Genomic DNA, 13099 nt, shown 5'->3' with positions numbered 1-13099 from the left:
GCAGACATAGAGATATAATTGCCGTTCGCGCACAAATTTTGGCGAGCACCTTTCCCGCGAGACCCCGATGAAATGGTGCTTCAACCCCCGAAACTGTCATTCTTAATGAAATGGTAATTACTAACACAGCCGAACAGCTGAGGGGCCCGCCGAGCTCAGCTAGCAGGACAAACCTGCAACACAAACCAGGAGAGACTACAGACAGAGAGAGAGAGGAAGATCAGGGAGAGAGAACAGAGAGGGAAAGAGAAAGTTAGGAGAGACACGGAGAGAGAGCCCATGATGAAAACAGAGGAAAAAAAAATAAAAATACAGACACAGACAGAAATACGGAGGAGAGAGAGAAACAGAGAACGAGAAAGAATCCGATGGAGAGAGAGAGCCCAGGGAGGAAAACAGAGAGTGTAGAACAAGAGAAAGGCAGATAGAGATACACAGGAGAGGGAAGGCAAAAAAGTAGCTTGTTTAAGAGTTGTGTTGTAATTGTGAAACTGTAACACACACTGTACTGTAGATTGGGGGGGGGGGGGGGGGTCTCCACGGTAGCGATACTCATTAATAAGCCTTGCTGTTTTAAAAGTGTGGCTGTCGTTGCGAGCGAGGGGAACGTTTGTTAAAAGGGGCCACGCAGCCCCGATAATTGATTGCTTTGTAAGTGAACGTGCCTTTAACCTTTGGGAGGTCAGGCCCGGTCAGATGCCATCAGTCCCGGAGGTTTGAACTGCCTCCAGCCATTTGTCTTGTGCCGCTCCATCGTCTGTTGGGCCGATTTGTCGAGCGTGAGATGCTTTAGGTGTTTAGATTACAGGCCGAGTGGGAAAATGCCACCCCAAACAAAGGGCTCTGCTGAGATCTCCCACTGATCTGCGCGGGCAGGAGGCCAGCAACCCAGGGTGCTGAAACTGAAGGGGCCCTGCCGGAAACAGAGCCACATAGAACCCCAATGGAGGCTGAAGCACAGCCCAGTGTGGGCCTTGAAACCCAGCCAGCACGAAGCCTGAATGGGAGCCAATGTGAGACTTGAACCTCTGCCAGAACGGTGACATGAGATCGAGCCAGAATGGTGCCTTGAGACTGAGCTAGAATGACAATTTGAGACTGCGGGCTTTGGATGTTGCTGCTCTTTTACACAGGGAAACTGGGGTGCCGAGCCGAAGCCGTGAATGCTGGAGGCCTTTAAACCACCCTGCTACCCTCCCAGGTATTTAGAGCTGTCAGTCATCATGGCTGTAGAGGCAGGCTGCACTGGGATGATTTATCATAAAGATTATCAGGGCCACTGGTCACCGCGTCACTCACACACACACACACACACATACACACATACACACACACAGGCAAGCAGCCCACCTATAGGACACCACACAGACAAGGTCACACACACCGCTACACTCTCTACAGTCTCTACGATTTATAGATACCGCCACAACTCAGTGTGGTCTATAAAATCCAGATGAATATGGAGAATCCATGGTCTCAGGGCAGAGGCGGCTGTGCCCTGCTGACTCTCACGGCCAGCCTGATAGATGTATTAATTATGGAGACCTTTTTCTTCTCTCTTTTTGTTCATCTTCTCCAAGCCAATTACTCTGAGCCTCTGAACTGTATGTGTTTTACTACAGAGAGGCAAGGTAATTTAAGATATGGTTTATTCACAGAGCAACAATCCCACTGTTGATAGAACGATCGTTTCATGTAATAATATACGAGTGAATCCAAAATAATAGAATTTCCTATGAATGAAAAAATCTATTTGTGTAATTGTTACATAATTAGTGAGGGAGACAGGAAGGAGAAGTCCTGTGTGTGTGCGTGTGTGCGTGTGTGTGTGTGTGTGTGTGTGTGTGTGTGTGTGTGTGTGTGTGTGTGTGTGTGTGTGTGTGTGTGTGTGTGTGTGTGTGTGTGTGTGTGTGTGTGTGTGTGTGTGTGTGTGTGTGTGTGTGTGTGTGATATACTGGCTTTCCTGTTGATTAGGAGGCTTAATGAGCAGCAGGAGGATGAGAATGGGGGCCAGCGTGGTGATGTGACGTTGACCCCTGACCCTGATTCCTGATTGGGTGTTTATGTTGAATTAGACGGTGTTGGATAAACACAGAGACGATCCAATTTCTATCCTTAATACAGTCAACTTCATCAGCTAGTCTTCTTTCTTCACATTGGCGGTGACTAAATGTAGCTTCTGACCTGAGAAAATCTATGTTCTTGCTTGTGTACCCAAAGTATATGTCGTTGGATATAGAGAGAAAAGAATATGTCTGTTTTGTGTCGGTGTGTAGCAGTAGCTGTGTAGATGTGATGGATTGTGTGAGTGTGTGAGATAACACTTCAGGGTGTATGTGTGTAAATATATGTTTGATCATATTCAGTATACATGGAATGTGTGAGAGAATGTGTGTTCGATTGATGGTTCAGTAGATAAAGTGGGCTGAGTAGGGAAAGGGAGAGTGAAAGGGAACGGGGATACCTAGTCACTGAATGCATTCAACCGAAATGTGTCTTCAGCATTTAGCCCAACCCCTCTGAGTCAGTGTGTGTGGTGAAGAAGGTGCAACAGCGCCTCTTCAACCTCACGAGGCTGAAGAAATTTAGCGTGGCCCCTAAGACCCTCACAAACATCTACAGATGCACCATCGAGAGCATTCTGCCGGGCTGTATCACCGCCTGGTACGGCAATTGCACCGACCGCAACCTCTCCAGAGGGGGGTTGCGGTCAGCCCAACGCATCATCGGGGGCACACTGCCTGCCCTCCAGGTCATTTACAGCACCCGGTGTCACAGGAAGGCCAAGAAGATAATCAAGGATCTCAGCCACCCGATCTACGGCCTGCTCACCTTGCTACCATCTAGCAGATGGAGACAGTACAGGTGCATCAAAGCTGGGACCAAAATTATTTAACAGCCATCACTAGCCGGCCCCACCCATTACCCTGCCCTGCACCTTAGACACTGTCACTAGCCGGCTACCACCCGGTCCACGACCCTGCACCTTAGAGTCTGCTGCCCTATGTACATAGAGCCATTGAACACTGGTCACTTTAATAATGTTTACTCATCGAATATAACTACTTCTGTACATACTGTGTGTATCTGCTACTGTACATAGCATTTTAGTTACACTGTTTCTACACATTGCATATTTATGTATATACTATAGCTCACTATAGACATAGCTCACTCTAATATATCTACTGCTGTACATATCGTTCTTAGTATATCTTGTGTAAATTCCTCCGGTGTAAAGTATATACAGTACATATACAGTTGAATGCACTTGGATTACTGTTACAGTGCTATTTGGGTTGTTGATTGGATGCATTCCTACATTTCTTGATTTTGAAATGTTATTTAAAATGTGAAATTGTTTGACATTTTACTGCATTGTTAAACGCTAGCAACATAAGCATTCTGCTGCACCCGCTATAACATCTGCTGAACTGTGTACACGACCAATAAACTTTGATTTGATTTTGATTTTGATTTGTGTGTGACACACAGCTGTGCCCAGAGGGACAGGGGAAGTGGAGCGCTGTACTTCCTGTGGGGGGGGGGGGGGGGGGGGGGTGAGCTCTCTCTCGGCGTGGGTGTGCAGCACCCCACTCCCACAGTGCCGCGGGCGAGACGGTCCCCGTGCCCTCCACCCCCACTCATGTATAATTCATGCTAAGTAGCAATTTTGATGTTTCGCTAGGGGGAGAGAAAAATACAAGACATTTCCATATAAGGTTGCCTGTTTTTCCCCCCCCCCCCAATCGAGAGTTCATTTGCGATACCACACAATTAGTCGACACAGAATCTGAGGATATATGGCTGCCCTAGAGTTGCACCAGTAATAACCAAGGGAGAAAAATTCACCCAATAACTTTGTCCCGAGTGTTTCAATTCCCCAAAAGTGCCTGATGGAGAGAGTTGCTAACAAGAGTATATGAATCTCTATATGGACTAATGAACCCCAAATGCCCCATGGTAAAAAAACAAAAACAACACACAACTCCATATCAGACCAATGACTGTGGGTATCAGATGCTTTAATAAACTAAAGAGGAGAGATTCAACTATGTTTGATGCTCATGTACTACACTATAGATGGCAGATGGGTTCTAATCTATGGTACCAAGGACTAGTTACTTTGCTCAGCAAAAAAACAACAAAAAAACACTTGGGACTTTGAATGGAATCTTCTGCCAAGCTTTTAGCACTATGCTCACTCACAAGGGCACCGTCCTTCAGAGGGACCGGGGCTTGGTGTGCATCCAACAAAAGCGTCCCCCAGAATTTCGTCTTCAAACCCACTTAGAATTTGTGTTTGAATAGCACTCAGGTGACAAATCAAAATATGTTGGACGCTAAGAATGAGGTCACCTGCTATTGATCCTTAAAATGTTCCTGGAGAAGTCTCCTTGTATAAAGGGATGTTTACACGCTCGCTTCTTTGAGTGATAGGCCCAGTGATGGACGGTCATTTTGCTGCCCTCTCTTTCTCTCTCTCTCTCGCTCTCTCTCTCTCTTTTTCTTTCTCTCTCCCTCTCTCCGAAGAGACCATACCAAGGCCTGTGCCAAACCCCTCATTTTCTCCTGACAGATATTTCATTAAACTTTTAACTCTTTGCAAGGTAATTTACTTGACATTTCAGGAGGAGAGTTTTAAGCACTACTCATTGTTGCCTCTGCAATTTACTGTCAGACGGACACTTGTCTAATAAATCTCCGAAAAGCCATTTTAAGGAAACCTAAAAGGAGTGTCAAATGCTGGCTTGATTAGTGTTTTTAAAGCTTTTCTTGTCTCAAATCCTGCTATCAACCTATGTGAACAAAGTCTGTGAAAATCATCAATATTTCATTCCGATAAATAGCATTGTGTGTCTTACAATTAACATTTAAACCAACAAAGGAGGAAAGTGTTTTATGGCAAGGCCTTGCGCTGTGTAGGTCCCAGTGGCACCAATTTAATTAAGACCTCTTGTCTTAATTACTTAATAAGCCTAATTAGGAACATTTCTGGAGAGAGGTATTTGGCTGTAAGTGAGATGAAAATCGGTGGAATTTAGTAAGTCCATTTGTTATTTCATTTTAAGTCCAATGTTAATCAAATCTATGTATGTGTGTGTGTGTAGTAGTACAGCTCGGGAGATGTTTGATCAGCATGGGATTTGTCAGGACCTCCAATCCTGCGTTAAAAACATACTGCTGTTAATCATGATACATACGGATAAAAAAAATAATAATCGAGGCTAACGGCTTGTAAACCACATCTGAAAGAGTCTATGCGGCAGTCGGATCAAGCCTATAATACTGCCGGTGTTTTGTCATTGTTACCTGCCATGCATAGACAGATGTGTGGAGGAGAGGGGGCGAGAGGGGGGTGAGGAGTGGGGGCAAGGAGTGGGGGCTCGCCGTGTCACCGCGGCGATAAGCAAGGCGAACCCGCCCAATCACATAGTCTGCCGCTGGCACATTCCTGGCCACTTAATTAGGGGTTGTTGGTACCACAGAAGGTGTCACCAACCTTTTCACTGGGAGAACAGATGGGTGCCCTTTTTTCTGAGGTCCTGCCAATGCCCCACTCTCCCGCGCTCCTGGGGAAATGGCCTAACTCAAAGGCAGCTGCTTAGTCCAGCTTGAGTGATTCTTTAGAGACACTTCTATTGAGGTGGTATATTTAGTGGTATGTACCGCTGCAGAGAGAGGGAGGGGAGACCAAGAGGACTGTATCCCTGACCAGTCATTAGTTCTGTGTTTTTACATGTTATGATAGATGGAGTTATATTAGGCTTCCCTATCGATGTTTCTTAGACACGGACTGCAGGAAGAAAGGGAGGGTCGGGACCTCAAAGTGCGTGACGAGTTCACATCCTGCATGTGGAAGCACCTCCCCCGCCCCCCGCCACAACCAGATGGTGTGAATGTCAACAGAGAATGGTTCTGTCCTGGGTAGAACTGTCTGGGGAACAAAAAAAAGAAAGGGTTCCTCGACAGCTACAAAGAGGGGCCATGGAGAGACTGCGAGGGGAGGAGCCTGAGTCCTAATAGATAAAAAGAACAGGAGAGTTGTGAGAGGGCAGACGTTTCCACTGGTGAGTGAAAGGAGATGCAGAGAATCTGAGGCTGCAGATTGGTCTGGAGGGGTTCTGGAGGGGGTCAGGGTTTTACATGCCCCGTGCCGGGTGGACAGAAGATGGCCTGTCACTCATTCGTCAGCTTGGCGCAGACTGGGGAACCAGATGGTTGATTAGAACACAGCGCAATTAGAATCACAGGGTCACATGCCTGTTTTGTTATTGGAGGCTAGGGATATCTTGTTCGCCTGCATATGGTATATCTGTTGATTTTGAAATACATTTTGTACTTTGTAAGTTTAGTTTAATTGTTAGCTCTTGGGATTTTTGTTTTGCATTCATACCCTTTCGTTAAAGACTTGTGAAATAAATGCAAACGGTTCTACAATAGGAACAATGGTTTTTGCTGTTGTTGCTGGTTAATCATTTGTTTCAAGAAAGGTGAAAATATATGTACATACAGTTTGGTATAAGGGAAAATGTAGGGTAAGAAAAACACATTTTACTCAGGTTTTATGTTATAGTCAGGCGATTCTTCCGATGTAGTGTATTGTATCCCCCCGTGTTAGTTCGAGGGATCTCATCTGATGGCTGAGTGGGGAGTTTCACTGGAAATAGGCTCCGCTCAGTTCAGCTGTAGCAATTTATTGACGTGGCAGGACATAAAATCTGTCATTTTCATCATGTTCTATAGTGGGTAAACCTGTTTCCTACTGCTTTTTCTATCAGATATATGTCTGCTCAGGTTTATGGTTGTGGAGTTGGGGCCAACCCTGATTGATCTATTGAAGCTTGGGATTTAATAGCTGCACAGCGCCCGGTTCAGGGCAATGGGGAGGATGGTATATTTAATTACTAAACAGGAGAGAGGTGACAAGCCCCGGTCGCTAACACTTTCCGTTTTATGAGCAAAAGCACGGCCCACACAGTCACGCACTGTGGTGTTAGGACACGGTGGATGGAAGACATGCCTACAATAGCACAATGGGTCTTTGCTATCAATGTTGTTTTTTTTATCCTGAATTTGACTTGTCATACGTCAAAGATGAAACCTGATAGTTTAAGTTTAACTGTTTAAAAGTACTATCTTATAAATATTGCCCACGGTATTCAAGTGAACCCAAATGATCTTGTCCCAGACGACTACAGTTGTCACGTCTCTTCCCGCTCCCCCTCTCCGGCGCTCGACATCGCCAGTTTATTCGTTATTACTCACACCTGCCACCATCGTTACGCGCACCTGCGCTTCATGAGACTCACCTGGACTCCATCCCCTTCCCGATTACTTCCCCTATATCTGTCACTCCCTTTGGTTCTTTCCCCCTTGCGTTACTGACTCTGTTTCATGTCTGTACGCTGCTCGTGTTTCTTGTTTTGTTCTATGTTCCGTTATTTATTCAATTCACTCCCTGTACTTGCTTCCCGATTCTTAGCGTACATGTTATGACAGTAGCATCTCTACATGGCTAATGATGAGTCGTGGCTGGTGACTCAGCGGTGGTGATAGTGTGGGATTAGATTTTGTCCATTAAATCCTGTTGTTGCTGTTTGGGGACACAGAAGGGGAACTCTGGTCCACCCCTCAGATAGATAGACAGAGCAGAGAGAGATGTGGGGGGGTATAAAGAGAGAGAGAAAGATTGTTAATTTATGAAATACTTAATATCTATTGCTTTGGCAACAGTGGCAACCATCCATTCATGCCAATAAAGCATTTATTGAATTGAGAGAGTGCGAGACGGGGGAGATTGGGCAGCAAAATGACCGTCCGTCACTGGGCCAATCACTCAATGAACTGACAGAGCGCCCATCCCTTTATACAAGGATAAATATCTAGGAAAATGTAAATGATCAATTGAAGGTGACTTTCAGAGACTTTGACTTTTTGTCTCACTAATGAGACCTCCTCATAGAGAGAGAGAGAGAGGTCCCCTGACATTTTTGGCACTGGGAGCTTATAGAGCACCCTCCAGCTGTGCCCCGCCATGCTCTCAGACCCTACTTCCCCCTGCCACTGATGCCCCTTCACTTCCACTAAGCTCCTGATGTGTCTAACGTTGAAACCGAGGGTGTACAGCGCCTTGCCCACCATCTACGCATGTTAAAAGTCAGTAAGTCCTCCGGACCCTCTTGCCAGTCCTCATTCTCTGTTGTCTCTTGCACTGACGGAAACGGTGGTGGAGAGAGAGGGTGAGAGAGAGAGCGGATTGACTTATAAATCAGCTCCTTCTCCCTGACTTCACTGAGAGAGAGAGAAGAGAGAAACACGGAGAGAGAGAGAGAGAGAGAGAGAGAGAGAGAGAGAGAAGGGAGAAACACGGAGAGAGAGAGCGGTAGAGAGAGGCCCGTCATCCAGACTAATGACTTTCACTTATTGCAGATTAATGATGGAGCGATGGTAATTACACTACGAGCTCTTTGTCACCCTCTGAGGTTACCACTGGGAATGTTGTGGGAGCGTTACGGCAGCATTCGGGCTAACAACCGTGATTATTACAGCCATCGTCTCTGGGAGAGAGGGATGGAGAGTTGGAGGATAGGGGGAAAGAGGAATGGAGAAGCGAGAGGGGGAAAGATGGATGGAGGAGAGACAGAGGGAGAGGGTTTGGTGTGAAGGCAGTCTGGGAGAGAAGGATAGAGGGGTGTAGGAGAGAGTGATAGATGGGTGGAGGACAGAGGTAAAGAGGAATGGAGGAGAGAGAGAGAGGCAGAGAGAAAGAGGTGGGTGGGAATAAGGCAGAGCTGTTTATGGGAAAGCCATTGTGTAGTGACGGCCTGATCGTGGTGGTAAAGAGTGAATAATGGGGCTTGATTACAGCCCATGAACGGCACATCGTTCAGAATCAATCGTCGAGCACAATTACAGGAGCGCCAACAGCAGCCCTCTCTCTCCCCGGACAGAATAGGAAGTGATTGTGTCAGAGGACAACATCATCCTCCTGGAAATGACTTGTTGCCTCCTCGTATGGAACCATTAGAGCAGGTGCACCCACACGCATTTCCTTGTGCACTTAGGACACACACACCTTCTTAAAAGCTTTCACAGTCACCTTAACATGCACATTCACACACCTCACACACCACATACACCACATAGCGCTGCATCAATTAAAGCACATTAGAATCAAATCTACTCAGACAAAGACTGACTGGTGACTGTACACATGGACACACAGAAGCAATATATAAGTGATATACCAGATGATACAGATGGTCCTTGTCTAACAATGGGTTTGCCCTGGTCTCAGGTATGGGTTTGGAGTTCTGGATGCAGGGCTGATGGTGCAGCAGGCCTTACAGTTCCAGGCTGTCGCCCCTCACAGGAAGTGCACACAGGAAGTCACTCTTGACCCCATCAGGTGCTGTCACAATGCTATAGCATCCATTTAAAAACATATCGGTGCAGAGGGGGCAGGAAGGCTAAGAACTGATATATGGGACAACAAGATATCTATACTTTATGATCTTTTCTGTACTTTGGGATAACACAAATTAAAAATAAAGAAATAATAAAGAAAACAAAATTATGAAAAACAGCCGGGTGATGTATCTGGCAGCAGGTTTGTGTGTTGTTGACAGTTGATTGACAGCTGTGTGGATGGTTGTGATGGTGATTGTTTCTCTGAAGGATCCTGCCCTCTGGAGGAGAGGTCAGTGTGAACATCCAATCAGCAGACTGCTTGGGGACGGACGCTGAGGTCAACACGCTGGAGCATGTACAGGTCAGAGAGACAGGTTCAAATGTTATCACCAAGACACCACTTCCTCTAACTGTGTGTGAAATAGTGAAGTGTGTGTGTGTGTATGTGCGTGCGTGCGTGCATGCGTGTCTGTCACTATGTCAATTGAAAAGGGTTTGTTTCTGGCTGCTTTCTCCTGGCAGAAAGCGTTGGCCAGGGCATCGCTGCAAGTGTGATTGATGGATGTGTTGCCATGGGAATGTGCTGTAAACAGGAGCAGGCTGTCAGTCTTTTAAAGCTCGGCAGCATCTCACTCTCAGATGTGACATTGTCACACCAGATGTGCTGTGTGAGATGAACGGGGGCGGGTGCGTGTACACCGCATCTGTTTATTTAAGTCATTCATCTAATACTAATACTAATACTAATACTCCCCCACCTCTCTCTCTGTCTGTATCCTTCTCTCTCAAACATTCACACAAACACACATGCACACAATTGTCTCTCTCTCTTTCTGTCACATACTCTCTGTCTTTGTCTCCCTCTCTCTCATACTCACACACACACCCCAGGTGAAGGTGAGTCTCAGCAGTGTGTGTCGTGGTGACCTCTCCATAGCCCTAGTGTCCCCGGCGGGCACAGTGTCTCTGCTCCTGGCCACGCGGAGCAACGATGACTCGGCCGCCGGCCTGAGGAACTGGACCCTGATGAGTGTACAGTCCTGGGGGGAACACCCTCACGGCGTCTGGACACTCAAGGTCAGCCGCAGTGCTTTACCATGTTTACACCCCCAAAATAACTTTAAATTCACCTCACACAGCAAATTCACTAGTGGACATTTAACTTGGAAAGGGTTACATGCATCACTTCCACAGAGCTCATAGAAATCCTTTTAATCTAGTTAAATGAACACTTTCGAGACTAGACTCAGTTCATCCCAGTCTCATCCGACAATAGCCTTTTCTATTTTCCTCTCTGTGATACGTTGATGGATTCACTGAGTGATGTTTGATATTGAGGAAGGGACTAAATGGAAAGGAAATTAAGAATCCCTGGTCCATTCCACTGAATGACCAATTAGACTTCAGACTGACTGTCATGCGATGCAGACAACGATGAGACAAAGTGGGTGAGGTCATTTAGTGTGTGTTTGCGTGCGTGCGTGCGTGCGTGCGTTCATGTTTGTGTGTGCATGTGTAGGTCAAATGGGAATCAGGCCTTGTAAACAGTTGGAGGTTTATAGATTTTTAAAAAGCTGGCGAGAGGAAGGGGACCTCCTCCCTCCCTACACACACTACACAGACAGACACGCACACACTCACGTCCTCCTGCAGATTTACTGTCCCCTTTGTGACCAATTACTCAGGCCCAACGCTGTGGAGACACAGAGAACACAGCAGAGTGACACACAGGCTAGAGTGTGCTCAACACGCATTAACACTGGGAGCTGTCGATGCTCGGCACAGCTTAACACAGCTTAACACACTGCTAATCAGCACACACAGCACACAACACAACCCTTAACGTACAGCAGCTTACTGTAAATCAGCCGACAGACAACACATACTGTTTGTATGCATACACACACACACACAATACGCAACAACTTACCTTAACTCAGCACACAAACACACACACATTTACAGTAAACATGAACACAAATAGGAACGCAATGCACACCTTGCACTACACACTTGGCCACAGAGAGAGGGATGCCTTACCACACAGACTTGGAGAGGACTTAACACAGCTATCTCCTGTATCAGTGTTTTACTCAAGGACAGTGGAGGGGGTGGAGGAGGCTGGAGGGGTGTTTCTGGCAGGACTGGAGATAGTCTTTATTGATTTGTCATGATGACAATTGTCAAAGGTGGTGAAAGAGCCAGATGGAATTGAAAGAGAAAAAGGAAGGCTCTGCGCCGTGACCTTCCAGCATGCTGAAGGATACCACCGCAGGGCAGTAAACTCTGTAAGACAAGGTAGACTCTCTCTCTCTCCCTTCCTCTCTGAGCTCACGCTCTCTCTCCTCACTCTCTCTTTGAGCTTTCTCTTTTTCTGTCTCCACTCTCTATATACTCTACACTGTAGCTCTCGTTTTCTGCTCTCTCTCTCTCTCTCGCTCTCTCTTCCTCCTTTCTCTCTCTCTCAACCCGCCCAGTCTCTAACCCGCCTCTGTAATAGCCCAGAGGAAGCAGAGGAAGCTGGCTGGTTTGTTTACACTAGAGTGGGAACATTAGTGTTATTGAATATATCCCTGCTCAGTAGAACACTGTTGCCATTCTGCAGTGTGAAACTGAGGTCACATCACATAGGAAATGAAAAGTACAGTATGACAATTTTGACCCAATTGCTTTGTTTATTGTTGGTTTCTATGACAATAAAGACTAGTACCCATGCATGGAGACAGGCACAGAGACTCCTGTGTACACACACACACACACACACACACACACAAACACATTGATATCGAGCACATATATACACACACAGACCGACGCACACACACACACACACACACACACACACACACACACACACACACACACACACACACACACACACACACACACACACACACACACACACACACACACACACACACACACACACACACACATACACACACACACACACACACACACAGACCGACGCACACACACACACACACACACACACACACACACACACACACACACACACACACACACACACACACACACACACACACACACACACACACGCACACCACTGCTCAACCTCCTCTGGCTCACAACTGCCCCCTCTCTGCCCACTCAGCACACCACAGCCCCTGGTGCCCACACGGATGGCAAGGTAGCATGGCATCATTGCACTATGGCTCGGCTTTAGAGAGTTTAGAGGCAAGATCCCTATTCCCAGTAGACTGGATAGAGCTGGATAGAGAACTAACTGCTGGAGAAATAGTGTGTTTAGCCTACAGCAGTGTGGCTGGCATGACTGATGGATGATGTACAGTGCCTTCGGAAAGTATGCAGACCCCTGGACTTTTCCCACATTTTGTTACGTTACAGCCTTATTCTAAAACGGATTTCCCTCATCAATCTACACACAATACCCCGTAATGACAAAGCCAAAACAGGTTTTTAGACATTTTTGCTCATTTATGAAAAATGTCAAACTGAAATATTAACATTTACATAAGTTTTCAGACACTTTACTCAGTACTTTGTTGAAGCACCTTTGGCAGCGATTACAGCATCGAGTCTTGTTGGGTATGACGCTACAAGCTTGGTACACCTGTATTTGGGGGGTTTCTCTCATTCTTCTCTGCAAATCCTCTCAAGCGCTGTCAGGTTGGATGGGGAGCGTCGCTGCACAGCTATTTTC

General features: G+C 46.5%; 1 protein-coding gene across 1 annotated transcript in view; it reads left to right on the top strand.

Moving 5' to 3' along the window:
• LOC139564602 (neuroendocrine convertase 1-like) overlaps positions 1-13099 on the top strand; it is a 71580-nt gene that overhangs the window by 33933 nt on the left and 24548 nt on the right. Inside the window, exons 4-6 of the mRNA XM_071384262.1 lie at positions 9302-9412; positions 9682-9775; positions 10306-10491. Coding sequence (XP_071240363.1) covers positions 9302-9412; positions 9682-9775; positions 10306-10491 — 391 coding nt within the window. The remainder of the gene's footprint in view (positions 1-9301; positions 9413-9681; positions 9776-10305; positions 10492-13099) is intronic.

Source organism: Salvelinus alpinus, chromosome 35 (genome assembly GCF_045679555.1).
Source record: "Salvelinus alpinus chromosome 35, SLU_Salpinus.1, whole genome shotgun sequence".
NCBI lineage: Eukaryota > Metazoa > Chordata > Actinopteri > Salmoniformes > Salmonidae > Salvelinus > Salvelinus alpinus.
This window is presented reverse-complemented; position numbering and strand designations above follow the sequence as displayed.